Below are 18,540 nucleotides of genomic sequence, written 5' to 3'. Positions count from 1 at the left end.
ATTAACCACCAATAGCTAAATATACATACACAAGATGTCTGACGATTGGGGTACGTCTATCACACTTGAATATCTCAGCATTGCACTGGGGATTCATCCTGATTTATGATTATATAGACATTGACGACGAACCCACCAACTCCGGTTCTTCTACACCCGCCCTTGCTGCTCTTCCACCGAAAGCCCCTGCTCGAGGAAGATGGCAAGGTGAAGATGAAGAAGAGGAACAGGTGAGCGGAGCCACTGCTGTCTACCTACAACTGCCCCTTCTTCTCTTTCTCCACGCTAGCTTTTAGAGATGATGCTGACTTTTATCTCTTTTCCTGCAGGATGACTGGGACGTTTCTGAAGACGAGAAGCCTAAAACTGCTGCGACTACAGCGGCTCCAGCTAAAAAGAAGATGTCCTTGAAGCAAAAATTAGCTGAGAAAGAAAGGTTGGCTGCTGAGGCAGTGAGTGCAATCATTGCCCTACCTTCTGGATGGACATTTGTCAAACTGACAGAGTCTTTTTTTCACAGAGAGAAAAAGGTGGAGATGGTGACGATATCATAGAAACGATGACGGAGCAAGACAGACGACGACTTGCAAGAGAACGAGAACAAGAAGCTGATTTGGCTGTCGCTGCTGACTTGTTAGGTGCATCAAGCCTCGATGACAGTGAGTCCAATTTCGGCGTTAGAGGCAAAACTGCTGCAAACGATACTGATCGTTCACATAGCTCCCGCAAAGACTTTACAATCTATTGTCACATCGAATCCGAAAACAAAGAGCGATTTCACTGAACTTGCCAAAGACATCTTCGCAACTTTGATCAAGCAACATGAATCCAATCCTCTTTACGCCACACTCGCCGAAGAACTTTCCAAGATCGTCTGTGAGAGTCTGACTGCAGTACAAACGAGAAAAATCTCATCAACGCTGAGTGTTTTGGGTAACACCAAACAACAAGAAGAACGAGACAAAGCAAGCGGAAAGAAAAAGGTGAGCTACACATAGTCTAACGTTGACAAGAGACTAGTTGCTGAAACCATTCGCCCCACAGGCTTCATCAAAACCTAAACTTGGTGCTGCTAAACCTGCTAGCAAGATTGATACTGAGGTATACGATGATATCCTCGATGATGATGACTTCATGTAGATGGACTGCATAGAATGCCGATTGAATGAACTAGATATAGAGACATGCTAGAATTTGACCTTTTGTAGATGAGTATAGTGGTTTCAGCATATATAGATTCGGTGCATATTGTGCATGATATATCGCGCTTTACAATACTTGCAAACGGATATCCCAGCATTATTGGGCTTGTATCTCTGGGAGAAGCCTAGACGAATGCTTTTAGGCTGACCACGTCATCATGAGGCTGAGACTCGCGTAAGAGCTGCCAGTGACATAACTCGACCTTTTGCCTCGACAACCGAGATTCCATCTACGTGATCCATGGTCGAAGCAGATCAATCTGATCGCTTCCTCGAATATGATGGTCGGGTGTAAGGCGGCCCTGTCGTCCGAACGAATAAATGAGCATTCAATTCTGCTGAATTCCATCGTCATATCCATCATTTCGATGAGCGGGTATAATCATTAATGGGCTTTTGTGTAATTAAAGAGAGGTCTACGCGTGGTTTTCATATTGATAAGTTTGTCTACAATTACACTGCACTGCGGATCAACTCGAATGCAATTATCTGTGGCTTTGCCTGGTTCCATCTTGCATCACCAATCGATTCTAAATCATAATATAAAAAACATGTGTGATGACGGCATTTTTCGCAATCTTTTTATTGCTGTTAGCTGGTATTTTTTGTTTGTCCTGATCGACGAATTAGTGAAGAATTTAACCTTGATCATATCATCGATTGTTCAGGGTAATTACGCTCGCAGATGATTCCGAGGATTGGGGACTTTGCGAAAGGAGGACGCGTCATATCGATTGTTCTAGCGTATAGCTCAATCCAGCAAAACCGGCCTGTATAAATGTGTATACAGGCTTGAGGACATACTGCGGAGAGCACCACTTTGACAATATTACTAGGTATCAACTGGAATTACACTGATGATGATCACCCCTGAAGCGAATACGTCATACGTCGCGATCTAAAACTCTACCCCTTGTTTTATTTCCTTTGTTCGTAATTAACCAACAAGGATCGTCTTTTCAGAAGACAAGCACCAGAAAGGGGAATAAATTATATTTTTGTTTACCTTTAGAGTCGTTTGATTTTAAGGGAAAACACGAATTATGACGCTTGCTCTGTCTGTATAAAAACCTTGAATTGAACGCTGGGATGGTAAATAAACTTACTACGGTGTAATTTGAAAAATATGATATTTCAATGTTACAAATGATGTCATACGATAAAATACGTGCCATCCCAAACAACATTTTACCTCTTCCGCCATCATTCCCCCAATAACATACTTAACTCTTAAACACTTTATTCAAAGATTATTTCTCTTCTCCTTAGATTATTTACTTTGCTTAATATAACTATATAAATTTGAACATATTTTTCTTTTTAATTTTGATTCTCCTATCAATCTATAACTGTAGCCGTGAGTTCATTTTGCTCGTTTTAAGAGTACATTTCCCGATCGAAAGGATTCAAGAGCTAATCGGAGTTGCTCTGTGCGCCACCAGTTAGTATTAAATAAATCATAAACAACATGACTGGTTTGCCCGCAACAAGGACCGAAGTGACCGCCAACCCATCCAAGATGGGGGTGACGGTTGCCGCTTCAGGTGCAGAACTCGAATCTGATATTCAAAGAAAGTTGAAACTTTGGGGTGTAGTTCAAGCATTCCGAGATGGGTAAGTCCTTCGTAATCCACCTTATAAGTGGGCGTTCGCACTGACCATATGTAAATATCAATATATAGACGACTACCAGATAACCACCAAATTGACAAAGCCCTCTCATACGCCGTCAGCAATTCTCCAGTAGAAGTACAACAGCTCTCTCCTGAAGGACGAGAACTTATTGAGGATTTCAGAGATATCATTGAGACCGCTCGAGCAATTGTAGCTGAGAAGAATGCCGATGAGCTCTTCCAAAACGCTGTCTGGGCTTCATACTCTGGTGATGCCACTAGGGCTAAGCAAAGTGGTGTTGTACCTGTTTCTAAGGAAGATGCTAAGTCAGATGCCAGCCAGGGTAAGTACATTCTCCTATACGTGATTTGGAATGGGCACGAAACTGATCTTCATGATTTAATAGCCGCTGCTCACCTCCGAGTCCTCATCACTCTTTTCCTCACCAACTCCGAAGCCCGAAAGCTCTTGAGTGATTTCGGAATCATTGGACGAGATATCTTCGCTACCGGTGCCGCTAAAGTTGCCGACAAAGCTAGACCTAATCAAGAACAACTTGACTCCGTTGATCAAGAAGCCCCATCCAAGGAATGGATCGGTGCTGACGGTCAAAAACTCGGTCCCAACGATACCCCTGAACTTCAAGTCAAGGGTCCAGACGGTTCTCAAGTAAGATACAACCCTAAGGATGATCCTCGATCCGCCAAGTGAGTCTATTCTTTATTGAACCTTTGCTCGCAGTTACTGACTCTTCGTGCAGGGTCGTTGACACCGATGGTAACGCTCGACCAGCTGGTCAAGTTTACGATCAAGCTCAACAAAAGAAGAACGAGGCCCAAGCCAAGAAAGAAGACGCCAAAGCAGACGCTAAGGGTTCCGCTAAGGAGCACGCTTCTGACTTGAACAACGCTCGAGACCCTAACGCTTCTCTTTCTCAACAAAAGGACCAAGTTCTTGGCCGAGCCAACGAGAAGACACCAAATGACGTCGATGTCCAAGGTGGAAACGTAAACCGAGACACCGATGCTGACCGAGCTGAAGCTGAAGGTCAAGTCCGATCTAAAGCTCAACAACTCAAAGAACGAATCCCAGAGGAACACAGAGCCAAAGCTGCCGACGCTCTTCAAGATACCAAACAATTCTTCAAGGAACAACTTCCCGAGGAGCGAAGAGAGCAATTCATCTACCGATTGAAGAAGGTGAGTTTTTCCGTTTCGCATAATTAGATCATGGCTGATTACCTCTCTTCCAGGTCGTTGTTGAATGTCAAGAACACAAAGATTACCAAGAAGCCATCTCGTGGTTACTTGATACCCTTGAAAACTACCAAGGTCACGCCAAACACGTTGCCAACAAAGGTGCCAACTCTGCTCAAGCCGTTGCTGATGATCCCTCGATCGGAGATTCTACCTTGAAATTCAGAACTCTTCTCGAAAGATTTGCCAACGGCCGATCAATGGACGGTATCACCAACGCCCTCGACCAAATCTACTCTGATGCTCAAAACGATGACCATCTTAGAGGTTACTTCTCTCGATTGAACGATTACGTCCACCGAGTCCTCCTTGAACCCGGATACATTCTTGAGGATGATTCCGACAGAGAAGCTACTCAACTTAAAGAAGATGGTAAATCATTCTTCACCGACAAATACAAGGGTCACCAAGAGAGACTCTTCGACGAGCTTCAAGTCTGGTTCACTGCCTTTAACGATGATCCTCTCAACAGAAGACTCGGTGAGGATATCAAGAGATTCACCAAAGACTTGTTATTCAACAGTGAAGGTAACTTGACATTCAAGCCTAAGCTTTGGAACGATGTTAGAAACGTATTATTGCCTACTTTCATCAGACAAATTGGTGAGTCCTGCAACTTCCGCGAGAGATAGACCTCCGCCACGCACACACTTCTTTGGCTGTTTATCTGCGTCACCACCTCCCCGCCTTGCAACCCTTCTGCTACTGTCGCTAATCTTGCTCCTCTATGTATAGGATACGTACCAATTCCTCGAGCAGAGTACTCTGACAACCAAATTGATTTGGTCATTGAAAACTTGGTGCTGTCAGGTCAGTATCTTTTCAGCGATTGCGGTTCGAGGAAATGTCACTCCTTCTTGCCATCTTGATCGATTCGCTGACTTTTCCTTGTCATCTCTACAGGTCCTAATCTCTTCCCCAACGTTGTTTACATTGAGTCCGACAATTCGTTCAGATTCAGTCCTTACCCAGCCATCAACAAGCAAATTCCTGATAGCCATCATCACAAAATGAGACTTTCATTGTCTCAAATCCAAGCTGATATCCGAGATGTTCAATTCGCCTTCCGAAGAAAGTCTGGGTGGCCTAAGATTTCCGACCACGGTCTTGCCGACGTGGTCATTGCTGGTAAAGGTATTGGAATCGATGTTGAGTTGGAATCTGTAGAAAACCGAAGAGATTCCGTCTTCAAGGTGAGTTGACGGAAAGCACAACGCACTCAAACGGTTTTAGCTGACCTTTACATCATAGGTTAACCACGTCAACGTCGCCATCGACACTCTTGCCTTCAAGATTCGGGACAGCAAGCACGATTTGTTGGTACGTTTGGTTTCTCTTGGCCGCTGAAGGTAAAGCTGACATTTTCCTGGTAGTATAAATTCGTTAAAACCTTCGCTACCGGTCTTATCAAGAAGGCTATCACTGCTGCTGTTCAAACTTCGATGAGAACTGCCCTTGGTCACCTTGACGATCAATTGGTAGAAGTTAGAAACCGAATGGACGAGGCCAAACAATCAGATGAAACCACTCGATCTCAAGCACTCAAAGATCTTTACGCCAGAAAGAAGGCCACCGCCGAGGAGAAAGCCAGAGAAGCTGACGCTAAGACCGGAACTTTCAAGATCGTTACAGACCGAGACTCCCAACTCAACCCAGATCTCTCTCACTCTCACGAGAAGTCAAGTGCCCAAAGGGCATTCAAGGTGGAAGATGCAGCTTCTTCAGGTAAAGAATGGCGATCAGTCGCTTTCGATATTCTTGACTCTAAGCACCCAGCTGTGACAGGTCAACATCACCCTGCCGCCAAGCAAGGAGCTGGTGCCCACAACACCTCTGCCGTTAACGCTGCTCGAACATAAACAACACAGTAGACGTAGGGATAGAGAGTTTTGATTTCGTTTGTTTTGTATCTGGACTTCTATATATTCCATAATAATTTGCGGTTATCAAACATGTATATAAATGAATCTTCACGATCAAGCTGTTCCATTTGAGTCAGCACTACTGAATCCATACGTTCTTCAGGTCGAGCACCAACTCAGAAATAAGTCTTGTGAGCAGTCGCGCGGTGACGATAAGCATTAATACGAGTACCTCCGCGATGAATCAGTCCAACCGAAGGACAGTCATGCTTTCATAAATTGTGATGTGCGCAAGTCGGGGAGTGGGGCATAATCTCAGATAACACATCTCGAGTAATATATACTTATGGTATCTTCAGCGTCTTATGGACTAATTGTAGATTAAATGGGAACTTGGACACTGTCCAATGGAGGGGAAATACAATATCTGATTTATGATTTTCGCAGATGCTCACCTGAGTCAGAATCGGTCGCTCTGAGTACATTGCAATACGTTGCAATTGAATCGCATAGTCTCTTCTCGCGAGACTGAGCATCATAAAGAGACCGAGGGAGACCATATGGTGACTAACTATAAAATATATCTTAATAATGTCAACAAACGCGTCATTTCGTTATTTCACCTCCACCAAGCGAATTTCATCAAAAGACACAGTCAACCAGATACAAAACATTCATTCATTCATGATTTACTCGTCTCAACCCATCGTACATCATCTTCGAACGTTAAAACACCAGCTTACAAGATATTACAAGAGAGGAGCAACTACAATGACCTGAATTATACAGTGATAGACGGTGAAAGGCCAAATATCATGTCATTCTTATCGGGACCCTTTAAGCGGTCTGAACAGATCGACAATGGACCTGTTACATATAGACATTTACTAAGTCCTCAAGCTATGACTGTTTTGTGAGTATTATATTCTGTCATACTGAGAGCTGAGATTGTTTCGCGTGGCTAACAAATTAATCATGTCTTTATAGTAATCCATTGAGAACTATCGCTCATTGTGATATTGATGCTGCGTACGCTCGTAAGTAATATAAATCTTCAGTATAACAAAAAGAAAATATTGACGTTGTATCATGCTCATATATATCGCAGAATTCGAACAAATCAGACTTGGGCTGCCCGATGATATACCTCTTATTTGTGCACAATGGCAAAGTATAATAGCAGTAAATTACCCAGCAAGAAAATTTGGTATAAAAAGGTGAGTCTACCGTTGGGGATGATATGAGAAAGATGAAATTGACAAATTGTTTATAACACACGAAAAGATTCACAACCCTTGATGAAGCTAGAAAGATGTGTCCTCAATTAGTTGTTCAACATGTTGCTACTTATCGAAATGGAGAAGCTGAAGCTGGATATTGGGGTGAAGTAGATCCATTAACTCATAAAGTGATTACAAACAATATAATCTCGGTATAACTGGGTCATTAAGCTGAAATTGTTCGGGGCTGGACTTTTAGGTCAGCTTAGATCCGTATCGAAGGGAAAGTTTGAAAATCTTAGCTATTTTTAAAGAGATGGTGACCAAAGGTGAAATTGGTAAATGTCATCACCTCGATATGAAAACAATCAGTAAATAAGAGTTGTTGCTGATACGATAATACGATGATAGAAAAAGCCTCGATTGATGAAGCTTTTTTGGATTTAACTCCGATGGTCATCGACAAACTACTTACAGATCACCCATACTTATCGACCATACCGGATGATGCGCCAGAAGGTTTAGATTCTCCTTTACCCCCTCCGCCCCCTATCAATTGGTCAAAAGCAGGAAATGTCTTTCCAATTAACGGAGATACAGAACAAGCTTCTCAAGAGAACAATAATAACGGAGATAGAGAGGAAGAGCGAAGTGATGATGGAAATGACGAAGAAACTATCATACGTAGACATAATAATCAAGATACGTGGGAAGACTGGGCTCTGTGTATCGGAGCTGAGATAATGAAAGATACAAGGGATGAAATTTTCAGGCAACTACACTATACTTGCTCCGCTGGAATAGCTCATAATAAAGCTATGGCCAAGGTGGGTCGGAATACCCTTCACCTTTAATAAGCGGAGAAGAAGAAAAGCTGATCAAGTGTTGAAATTTTAGCTATGTTCAGCATGGAAGAAACCCAATAATCAGACTGTACTCAGAGCGGGAGCGACGGCCGCCTTTTTGAGGGATAGAGATTTCACCGATGTAAGCATAAGTGTCTGAGATGATTTACAGTCCTCTGAGCTGATCAATGCTTTTAGATCAGAACTTTAGGAGGAAAATTGGGTAACGCCATTGCCACCGAGTACGGCGCCAAAACTGTCGGAGATATGCTGTGAGTAACTGGACAACCAAGAAAGGGTTCTACCTCAATCATAAGCTGATCTCAACTGTGTAGACTGGTGCCACTGGAGGAGATGCAAAATCGCTTCGGAGAAGAAAGTATATGGGTATATAATATCCTACGCGTATGTGCAGCTATCTTCCACCATCCTCTGGTCAGGCTCTCCGTGTCCGCGAAAGAGTGCCGCTTCAGCCGGTATTGCGGAATGCTGACATTTACATATAGGGCATCGATCACACAGAAGTCAAGGGTCGAGTCGCTACCAAATCAATGTTGGCCTCCAAAAACGTTAGACCTAACGTGAGGACGCCTGAACAAGGTCATCACTGGCTTTCAGTACTATCTGGAGAGTTGAACGTGCGGCTTCGAGAAGCTAGAGAAGTCGCGCCTGGTTTATGGCCCAAGACTCTGGTTCTAAGCCATCGACAAGGTATTGACCCATCCCGATCGAGGCAAACACCCTTTCCTTTCACTCGCAATCTCTCTACCGACTACATACTTAAGTTTGCCAGAAAATTGTGGGAAGAAGCTACTGCACCAATGAAGAATGGGAATATGAAGTTGAATAACGTAAGCTGGTTTGCTCCTTGATATTGGGATTCAGCTTACGTAGATGATACAGATCGCTCTTTCTTTCACGGGCTTGGAAAGGCTTGAAGGCGGTCAGCAAGGCATTGAAAATTTCTTCGGGCAACCTAAACCTCAAGCATCTGAGACATTGGGCATATCTGAGCCTGAACTTCGCCCAACTGTCTCATCCGCAAATTCGTCCTCAGGTAATATATCAACCATATCCAATTTAGCTAAACGACCCTTATCCCCGGATAGAACTCCTTCCTCAAGCTCACTTATCAGCTCAGCGGGTCCATCCCCAAAGAAACCCAGATTACCTACTCTACATACGGGAACAAAGAAGAAGATGGGCTTGGACGCATTTTTGAGCAAGAGGGGAGAACCTTCAGCTGTGAAGAGGGAAGAATCGCCTACACCTTCCTTGTTGGACGTGATGGTGCCACCAGTATCAACAAAAGAGACAATCGTCATCACCGACGAAGACTACACTGCAAAAGCCGGTCCTTCGACACCACACGTTATTGATAAAGAAGTAGATCAAGACGATGGGAAATGGATTTGTCCAAAGTGCAACCTTTGTTTATCTGCATCGGAGGATTTGAAAGAGGCGCGGGGTGACGTACTAAAGGCTATGAAACAAGAACATGAAGACTGGCACTTCGCCATGTCGCTGCAAGAGGGCAGTGGATCATCATCAGCTTCAAATCGAGCGAGAGCAGAGAGCCGTGAGGTAGGAACAACGAAGAAGAAGAAGAAAAAACCTGAAGGTATCAAGGCATTTTTTAGGCCCAAATGAGCGGAGTCCTGGCAATATTTGCACATCATCATGATATGTTGCGTTGTAATCGCAGCTTGGTATGAATTAAATCGGCCTTTACCACATTTTCTCAGTACTACAGGCTCTGTATACTAGCTCAAAATCTCGCCGACATACTGCACAAACCATGCAAAATGACAACGAAATATCCCGCTACACACATAATCTCTTGTCCCTTGTTTATCTGCTCTATCACCTCTTTGTGTAAATCACTATCGTATAAGCTACTAAAGATACCTCGTATAGTCCAAAACCATACCTGAGAAAGCTTGTGCAAAGTCTATCTCAATACTGTTTTGATCAACAATCTTGATTCCTTCCATCAAGTAGTCTGTCAATTGACCACCCAATCGAAAATGATGATAACACTATAATAGATTCCGTCAACTGAGCAAAATATGCATGATTATATCTTGCAAGGTAAGGTAAAATGAGAATTTATATCAAATATTCATCATGAATTGATGCATTGAATAATGAAAATGATGTATATGCTACAAATTACAAAATCAAGAAATCACCAAGCACTCAAATAGGAAAATTGCATGTCAAGCTTATTCCAAATCAAAAAAACCCCCATTCAAGAATAGATACTTCCGTTTTTATACACTTGTTTCAGTAATCTATTTGTTTATAAAATTATTGTTAACCTTTTAAAGACATCCCCATCCACCTCCATCACTGGTTAATTCTAATTTTCTAGCTGTTAAATGAGGTATAGTATGCATTAACCAAGTAGCTTTTCGAAGTTCGTCAAGTCGACCAATATGTACATATTGTCTATGTCCTCGTCTTAAGAAAATAAAAAGAAATAAAAATTAAGCATCAATCAACATTATTCAAACCAAAAAAAAAAAAACTTTCATATACTCACCTCATTGAAATATCTAATTCACCATGTTGATCTAAATAAGGCATATGTCCAAAACTGCCAGATCCAGCATAGAGATAAAGTATAACCCAACGTCGTATATCAACAAACATACCAACTACAGCTCCACACCTTAGAAAAACGTTCAATTAAATAATAAGCCTTTTTATATAATTATACTTAAGAAAAAATAAAAATTGATTACTCACTCTCTCATATGTAAATTACATTCACCTTCTTCACCAAAACTACAACAATCACCACCTAAACAAAGTAATTCACCACAAAATAAACATAAAGCAGGATAAGTAGGTTTTGTTTTACATTTTTTACATTTTTCATTTTGATACTTTAAAATTAAATCTTCCCATTTTAAAGGTAATCTAATTAATTCATATGTTCCAGGATATTCTAATGTAGGTAAAATTCTACCTTGATGTGCCCATTGTGTTAACCATCTTGCAACAATCGGAGTTTCAGTTGTAGTTGGATCTATCAAAGTTTCTTTAGGTGAAGGAATGCCTAACAAAATCAACAATTTCTTATATTCACTCATTTTTCCATTTCCACTTTGAATCATTTCCAAATTTGAAGGTGTTGATACTGGATATTGATTCGATACGGCGTAATAAATTATAGCTGCTCTTCTTAAGAAAGGTAATGTATGTGAATACAATAACTTGCTTAACGCTTCATCCGAAATCACATTCAGTACCCCTTCAGCATCTGCAAATGGTCCCGCGTTTCTAAGGACGGATAGCATGATACCTCTGAAACCTTCAAATAGCTCCAAGCCGTCTGCATATGTTTCGTCTTCAGGTGGTGTAGATCTTGGTGATGGTGGTTTTAAAGGATGTGCATAGGACTTCTTGATGAACAGCGATAAACCGAGCATTGTTCGAGTCAGTTCAGCAAAGTAAGCCATCACTATGACTGATTGTAGTAGATCGGGTGCAATAGCAGCACATTCAACGATCATACCCAGTGGTCGACGGAGGAGGAGTGGGGATGGTAGCGTAGAAGATCGATACCAATCAGGTAAGAATCGTGCAAAGATTCCAACTCTAAGAGCAGTCCTATCGAAATTTGGCCCAAAATACAAGTCTAATTCCAGCTGAAGTAAACCGATTAATTTCTTGATAAGCTTGAGTTGCAATTCCGGTATTTGTTCAGCTACACTCAAGACTTGCTTGCCATTTATGCTAGTTGGGCCGCCTAATCCTCTCTGAGTGATTTCGGACATCGATACAGTATACCCCACAAGGTCATCCGGTAGGTATATGTGGGTTTTCTTCCCTCTAATGCGTTGAGATTGTTCCGATAGAGGTCTAATCAAACCTCGCATTCGATCTGCCATTCTCGAAGTACTTCTCATATTACCTCTTCGATGAACGTGATCCAATGAATGCACACTGAAAACGCAGTCGGAGAACCACGGGATGACTTCTCCAGTTTCAAAATGATGATCCCATATTCTCTGACTATCGGCGACTCTGAGCAGACCTTCCGATGATACCCGCCGTATCATTTGGGAGAGAGATGGGGGCTTCTCTCCATCTTTCTTAATCACGATAGGTGTCTTTTTGATCGTTGCACTGCTTTCGACAGGTATGAGAACGTTACCCAGGGATTTACATAACGGACACATATATTCCAGTCGAACGGCGTTTTCAGGATGATGTCGTTGAACTTGTTGAGTATGTCGAGTTTTGGTAGCGTCAAAGTAATTGGCCATACATGATTCATGCATGTAATGACTGCATGCAGACATGTTAACGCCAAATTTGAGGGCTGAGCTGGGGTATCCTTGGGTAGAGGATGGTTCAGATGTGAGATCAGTGATCGGGTCGGAGGCCGATGATTGCGTGGCGGCTGCGGTGATGCTCCATGAGGGATGGATCGAAGCGTGAGGTCTACCGATGGGCTCGTGTGCAAACCGATGATATCTTGTAGGTTTATCCAGACAAGTCGGAGCAAGCAAAGACTCCTCCAACCAATCTCTATCGTGAACGGCCTCACGTAAAGTTCTACTGGGTTGTAAAAGTGCCATCATTCCACCGGGATTCCTTGGCGTGATATCTTCTTGACAGACTATACACTGACCATAAGTTTCTTCACCTTCGTTGATCGTTTCGTCTTCAGCCATCATCGATTCATCTTCTTCACCACTCTCGTCATCCATCATAGCAGCAAAATCTTGTTGTTGTTTAGCAAATGCAGCCATGATTGCCTTTTGCCTTGCCGCCGCCGCTGCTTTTGGATCTGTTTTTCTCGTCGGAGAACTCAATTCAAGTAAATTTTCAGCTTCCCTATTCGCCCTATAGTCCACCGTGTATTCCATTGGAAGGTTTTTGACTATCATATCCAAGATGTAATCAACTCGCGCTTTGTACGGCTTATACGCAGTATGGGTCTGCATTAACCAGAGATTTTGGAAAGTCGAATGATCTCCTTCAGCACCCTTGATCTGTAAGGAATTTTCGGCGAATTCCTTAGGAGCGACCGATAATGCGATCATGATTAAATGTAAGGTGTAGTCCAGCACAAAGTCCCAAGTTGGTATGACTGGGGAGGTCTTGATTTCCGCCGGCGTGGCAGCGTGGACAATCAGAGCCCATTGATCAGCACTTCCAATATGGAGACAGTGTGACAAGGTCCAATAAACTATATCGCTAACGACCGTTGTGTGTAAGAAGTCGCCAATCGTGGAGAAAGGCTGACCTGAGCGGGGAAGTTCGAGCGGTCGAGGGAGGATCAACGGCTCTTCACTTTGCGAAGGGTTCCTCTTCTTGGCTCGAGCTACCAAATGATCCATGGCCCCACGTTGATCGTTTTTGGTATAGTAATGCCAGTAGGGGTCTATCTCATCATAGAGGTCGTCCTTTAGACTGTATTGTCCAGGTGAAGATTCAGTTGGTTCCCTGAAGTCAGCTACAGATCTGAGAATCGGAGTAACGCTAGTTTCCTGTGATCGTTCCGGTAACTTCTTGTAAATTTCGGAATACGTCAAAGGTTGGACCGCTAATTGGTGGATGATGTGTTTACGCGTGATTTTATCCCTCGACCAGCCGTCGATTATCGCAGGGTAAGAAACAAGATGAATAACCAGTAATAAGAAGTCTTCCAAGAGGTTGATGCGTTGTTTAGGTTCCGTGCTGTGATGTAACCATATATCTGGGTTTTTCGGATTGCCTCTAAACCACTGTGCCAAGCCATATCGTTCGATAAGGGCTACCATAAATTTCAGCGGATCGATGATGGTCAGACCAAGCTGCAGGATGAAAAAGTCTTGATCGATCGTAGCTTCTCGTACAGTCATTTCTCGGTAATGGTGATGTTGCATTCGCATCGCTGCACCATTCTTCTTCCACATATCCGCTCGGATTTGAGACAGTACGACGTGTGCTGCAAGATGTTCAGTCAGCTTCGATAATACCTCCTGATGGATACTTTTAATGTGGCTCACTTTGTATCGACCATTCGATGACCAACAATTTCATCCTTTCACTATCACTAGGGTTATTCGCTCGAAGTACGAACTGCTCGATAACTTCTTTGAAGTGTAAGCCTTTCAATTTTCCGTCGGCAGGATCAAACATATCTTTCGACGATTTGACCATTTCCGCCAGCAAAAAGTTTAGAAAGTGGTGGAAACTGAAAGCCTCGATCTTACTGATAGATTGTTTGATGAGAGAAAACCTTGATCCCGCATAGAGAACATCTTGCACATCGTGTTCGATTGGCCTTTTGTACTTCTCCTTATCAAGCGTATTAGACATGAGCATCATATCTGTCAATATCCTGTTGACGACTACGACCATCGATCCTAATACGTTGTCGGGCGATCCAGATTGGAAGATTTCTCCTACTTCCCGACATAATTTGGCCATATCTGGTAATATGATGAAAGACCTATACCAATCTACCTCATACTCTACATGTTCTTCTTGTTCCCTTCTTTGCGGTTGTAGACCTACAAACATGTTGATGAATGATAAAACCCGATTGAAAAGCTGAGGCTGTCGAACGACCAATTTCCGCATCTCAGGGTACCGAACCATACTTCGTAAGTGACCCAACAAGGCCAGCCCTTTCTTACTTCTGAACGCGGGAACTTCAACATCCATCCTCCCTTTTGCTGATGGATCGTTTTGATCGAAATAATTAGGCGGTACCACCAATCGATCGCAGCCGTCTGTTTTGATGACTTGACCAGTGTACCAAGCATGCGCAACGTTGATAACGTTGTTGTATAGCTGTCCTTTTGTCGTAGCATGCACGCAAACTGCACCGTTGGTAAATATGAGATAGGCTGATGAGTATATGATATTGGTATCCAGCTCTCGGTCTTGAAAAAGGTAATGCTCGACCAGACGAGGGTAATTCATCGCGAACCGAGAGGCTACAGTTCGCCTTCGTCAGTATGACTAATCTCTAGAATCGGAGTCTAACTCACCTAAATCTTTCCTCACGTCCTGATCGAAAAGTAAAACGGAGCAATATATCTGCCTCATCTCCCATTTAGCCTTCTTCCACAGCCTGCTATCCAATTGTAATAACCAATCTATTCGCCGCGTATCATGTCCTCCCATAATTTTTCCCCATTCTAAATCCTTCAAATCCGTTGACAAGGGAGTTCCGGCTCCCACTCCCGAATTTCTCAATCTTGGCTCGTACAATGCCTTGGCAAGCATCCGCTTAAATACAGTATCATCCCCGTCAACAGTACATTGAACCATATCGTTCAACCAGGAAATCAGAACCCCAACGAGCTCCTCCCGGTATGTGTCTAATGCCAGCCGTAGAGAGACTGGTGCATCGATTTGTTGGATCATATTGGCAGCATGGAAAGCTACAACGGGGTTTGGGGAGACAAGGACAACTTTCCTGCCCTGAAAGAGATTTGAGAGTATCAGCTAGATGTCCAAGATATATTCGCTCGGATTGGGTCTAGGAAAAGCTGCATTGGTACACTCACGACTTCATCGACTTCCCTTATCCACTGTTCAGCGACTTCCCACTTTATGCCCAGCGCGTCCCTCAGCTGACGAGTCATCTCATTTAAGACATGCTTCTCATCTTGCCACATGACCACGCTCCAGGGTCCTCTCGATCTTCTCTCTTTCGCTTCTCCAGTAGGATTATCTGAGTCTCTAAGTTCCGTTTCAGTTTTTGGTAAGGATGAATATTCTGAAGGTAATAATGAATGTTGAAGGGTTTGTATTATAAATTCTAAAATGATCACTATAGTGCGATGTATCGAGAGTAAGAGGTTATCCGGGATTTCGTATTTTAGCGTTTGGGTTGGTTTTTCGTTCTTCGCCAAAGGTGGATGATGAGAACATCCCACAGCCTTTCCTGGATTCAAATTACCATTGATAGTAGCTGATGATCGCCAAGCTGATGGGTCTCCGCAATCACAAGAAGCTGAAAAAGAGTATGACTGTCCGAACAAAACTTCGTGACCTTCATGATTTGATGCTTGAAAGCAATCCGCACAAAGGACAACTGATGGGTTGATGGCGCAAGTCCTATTTTTCAAATTAGCTTTATTTGCACGGAATATGGACTGTATACTCACTTGCATGTGAAGGTCCTCTCAAATCTATTCAGGACTTTTCCACAGATCGTCCCATTTCTCACTTTTCTAATCGAGCCCTTGCCTTTGGCTAGCAGACTTGCATCTGCTTTATCTTGAGCCTCTTTAAGACTCCAAGATTTAGTTATGAAAGTATCATTTTCGTTCATCAACCAATCATTTAGGTGACTAAAGCTCGGTATCGTGATGTCTTCATCAGGTGGTAAAAAGTATTTGATCCAATCTTGCTTTTGCCATATACATTGAAACAAACTCCTCATTAAAGCAGCTTTCATAGAATTTGAAAATCTACCGTCTCGTTGGATGTGTGAAGTGGCTAATATCTCAGATAAGAACCTATGTGGATCTGTCATTGGAATCGTACCAGTACCCGAAGTAGAGCTCGATGCATATCTTTGAGATCCCAATAAAGTGGAAGAAGACGACGAAGCCGGCTGCGCTGGTGGTGGGATTCGGTCATGGTTGTTGGGGTTTGAAGTGGGGTTGGAGGATGATGAACCTGATGAACGGGAAAAAGGATTGAAAGAAGCAGGGAGAAATCGTTCGCCTGGCATTGGTATTGGTTCTGATCGTTGTAAATCAGTTGCCCTGATTTATATATCTTGTACTCGTTGTTTGGTTGTTTATGTCGTTTTGTCACTTGCAAGAATATTGATCATGTTCATGTGAAAGATGTGTCTACAAACGTGACTTGATGTTGTATAAACTCAGCTTGGTGTCGGTCGTTCTAATGATTCAGTCCTATGCAAGACAATGAAAGAATGTGATTTATTGCTATGGCTGAATCGACATGTACTATTAGACGAATGATATAGAATAGAGATGGGATTGATGAATGGGAGCTTACTAGTATATCATTCTATAGAGTTAACCTCACTCGGCTACTCGTAGTAACACGCGTCAATAAGCTTAATCACAAGTGGAGGGAGATCATCATAACTGACAGAACTAGCTCCTAATAATCAATAATAAATGAATGCCACGTAATATGATTATATAATATATATCATTCGTTCATGTCCGAGCGTTATTATCAAACGCGTCACAGCTTACTCGTAGAGTGTATATGAGAACGAAGCATCTCTTGAATGAGATTCATCCTAGAAACAATATCTAAAATATAAAGATAACCTTGCAATATACTTTGATAGTTACAACGAATATCAAATTAATTGGATTCAAAATTTTACAAAGATGTCTTCTCGTCCTTCAACTTCTTCATCGCATTTACCAATTCAAACACCATCAATTCCACCTGCTTTACACTCTTTAGCAAATCCAATACCTTGTTTAATTGATTCACAATTACCAAATTATCTTTTACCTAATTTATTAAATTTATTAAATGAATCATCAAAATATGTAATTAAAAAAAAGAAAATTGAAGAAAATCAATTAAGATTAGAAGGTTTAATACCTAAATTAGAAAAAGGAAAAGGAAAACAAATAATTAATGATCAAGAGGAAGAAGAAAAAGAAATAAATAAATTAATAAATGAAGAAGTAAATAAAAAAATAGAAAGAATTGGATTAATGGTTGGTGGATATATTGCTGAAAAGTGATTTTTTTTTCATTTAAGGCCTTGAAAAATTAATATAACAAATACTAAAATTTTGATAATAGATTAACAATTGCAAGACCACCTTTAGCAAATCATTTAGATATTATAAAATTTATATGTAAAGATTTATTTTTATATGTATATTCAAAACAAATTGATAATTTACGTACAAATCATCGAGTGAGTATTTTAAGAATTTATATCTATCAACTCAAAGAATAATGGTTCAATCTCTAATAATTTTAAATAGGGTATCTTTGTACTTCAATCTCATTCTTTTCCACCTTTAATACATTTATCTTCATATAAAGGTTCTTCAAATGATATAGAAATTGCTAAATCTGTATGTCAATTTTTCTCTCATTTTTTTAGATTAAGTTAAAATTGATTCTCAAATTAATATATAAATATTTTTTTATTTTAGCATCTTTTATTTCCTCAAGCTTTAATACAAGGTGCATTATCAAGATTAGGTATGCAAGCTATTGTAACAACTGAAACAAGTGGATTACCTCAATGTAAGTTTTTCTTACTTACTTCTTAAGAAATAATTTAGACCACACAAAAAGATTTATTTTATTTATTTTATTTTTTATTGGGATTTATATAGGTACATTTCAAATTCGTGAAATAAAATTATCAACACCTAATCTTTCAACACCTTCTACATCAGGGACACCTAATCTCAATTTTAATTCAAATTCACAAAACAACAATTTATCAAGTAATTCAAATATAATTTCCCAAAATCGAGGGATAAGTAATACAATTAATAAAAATCCTTCAACAGGTTTAGGTATTAATCAAACTGGTATATAAAAATAAATTGAATGAATTA

The 18,540-nt window shown here is 41.4% G+C and overlaps 5 protein-coding genes across 5 annotated transcripts; 4 read left to right on the top strand and 1 right to left on the bottom strand.

Annotated features, from left to right (window-relative positions):
* Positions 1-34: 34 nt before the first annotated feature.
* I206_105557 (uncharacterized protein) lies at positions 35-1,140 on the top strand (the record flags this gene model as incomplete). The annotated part of the gene is made up of 6 exons (XM_019155286.1): positions 35-50; positions 118-230; positions 330-452; positions 521-659; positions 721-983; positions 1,045-1,140. The coding sequence occupies 6 exons, from the start codon at positions 35-37 to the stop codon at positions 1,138-1,140; spliced, it is 750 nt and encodes a 249-aa protein (XP_019011440.1).
* Positions 1,141-2,670: 1,530 nt separating this feature from the next.
* On the top strand, positions 2,671-5,931 carry I206_105556 (uncharacterized protein; the record flags this gene model as incomplete). Its single annotated transcript, XM_019155287.1, has 9 exons — positions 2,671-2,816; positions 2,885-3,159; positions 3,223-3,523; positions 3,577-4,015; positions 4,069-4,675; positions 4,808-4,882; positions 4,976-5,265; positions 5,324-5,392; positions 5,446-5,931. The coding sequence occupies 9 exons, from the start codon at positions 2,671-2,673 to the stop codon at positions 5,929-5,931; spliced, it is 2,688 nt and encodes an 895-aa protein (XP_019011441.1).
* An 818-nt stretch (positions 5,932-6,749) lies between these two features.
* On the top strand, positions 6,750-9,649 carry I206_105555 (uncharacterized protein; the record flags this gene model as incomplete). Its single annotated transcript, XM_019155288.1, has 11 exons — positions 6,750-6,847; positions 6,922-6,971; positions 7,043-7,151; positions 7,219-7,342; positions 7,414-7,492; positions 7,566-7,981; positions 8,052-8,141; positions 8,198-8,271; positions 8,335-8,404; positions 8,506-8,850; positions 8,903-9,649. The coding sequence occupies 11 exons, from the start codon at positions 6,750-6,752 to the stop codon at positions 9,647-9,649; spliced, it is 2,202 nt and encodes a 733-aa protein (XP_019011442.1).
* A 674-nt stretch (positions 9,650-10,323) lies between these two features.
* Positions 10,324-16,694, bottom strand: I206_105554 (uncharacterized protein; the record flags this gene model as incomplete). Its single annotated transcript, XM_070203145.1, has 7 exons — positions 10,324-10,462; positions 10,545-10,673; positions 10,751-13,946; positions 14,008-14,943; positions 14,998-15,433; positions 15,520-16,072; positions 16,123-16,694. The coding sequence occupies 7 exons, from the start codon at positions 16,692-16,694 to the stop codon at positions 10,324-10,326; spliced, it is 5,961 nt and encodes a 1,986-aa protein (XP_070059246.1).
* Positions 16,695-17,334: 640 nt separating this feature from the next.
* I206_105553 (uncharacterized protein) lies at positions 17,335-18,521 on the top strand (the record flags this gene model as incomplete). Its single annotated transcript, XM_019155290.1, has 5 exons — positions 17,335-17,699; positions 17,765-17,882; positions 17,953-18,045; positions 18,127-18,220; positions 18,313-18,521. 5 exons carry the CDS (start codon positions 17,335-17,337, stop codon positions 18,519-18,521), a joined length of 879 nt encoding a protein of 292 aa, XP_019011444.1.
* Between the last annotated feature and the right edge of the window lie 19 nt (positions 18,522-18,540).

The sequence above is a fragment of the Kwoniella pini genome, chromosome 7 (genome assembly GCF_000512605.2).
Source record: "Kwoniella pini CBS 10737 chromosome 7, complete sequence".
Lineage (NCBI taxonomy): Eukaryota > Fungi > Basidiomycota > Tremellomycetes > Tremellales > Cryptococcaceae > Kwoniella > Kwoniella pini.
The sequence above is the reverse complement of the archived record's forward strand: the minus strand, read 5'-3'. Positions and strand labels throughout refer to the sequence as shown.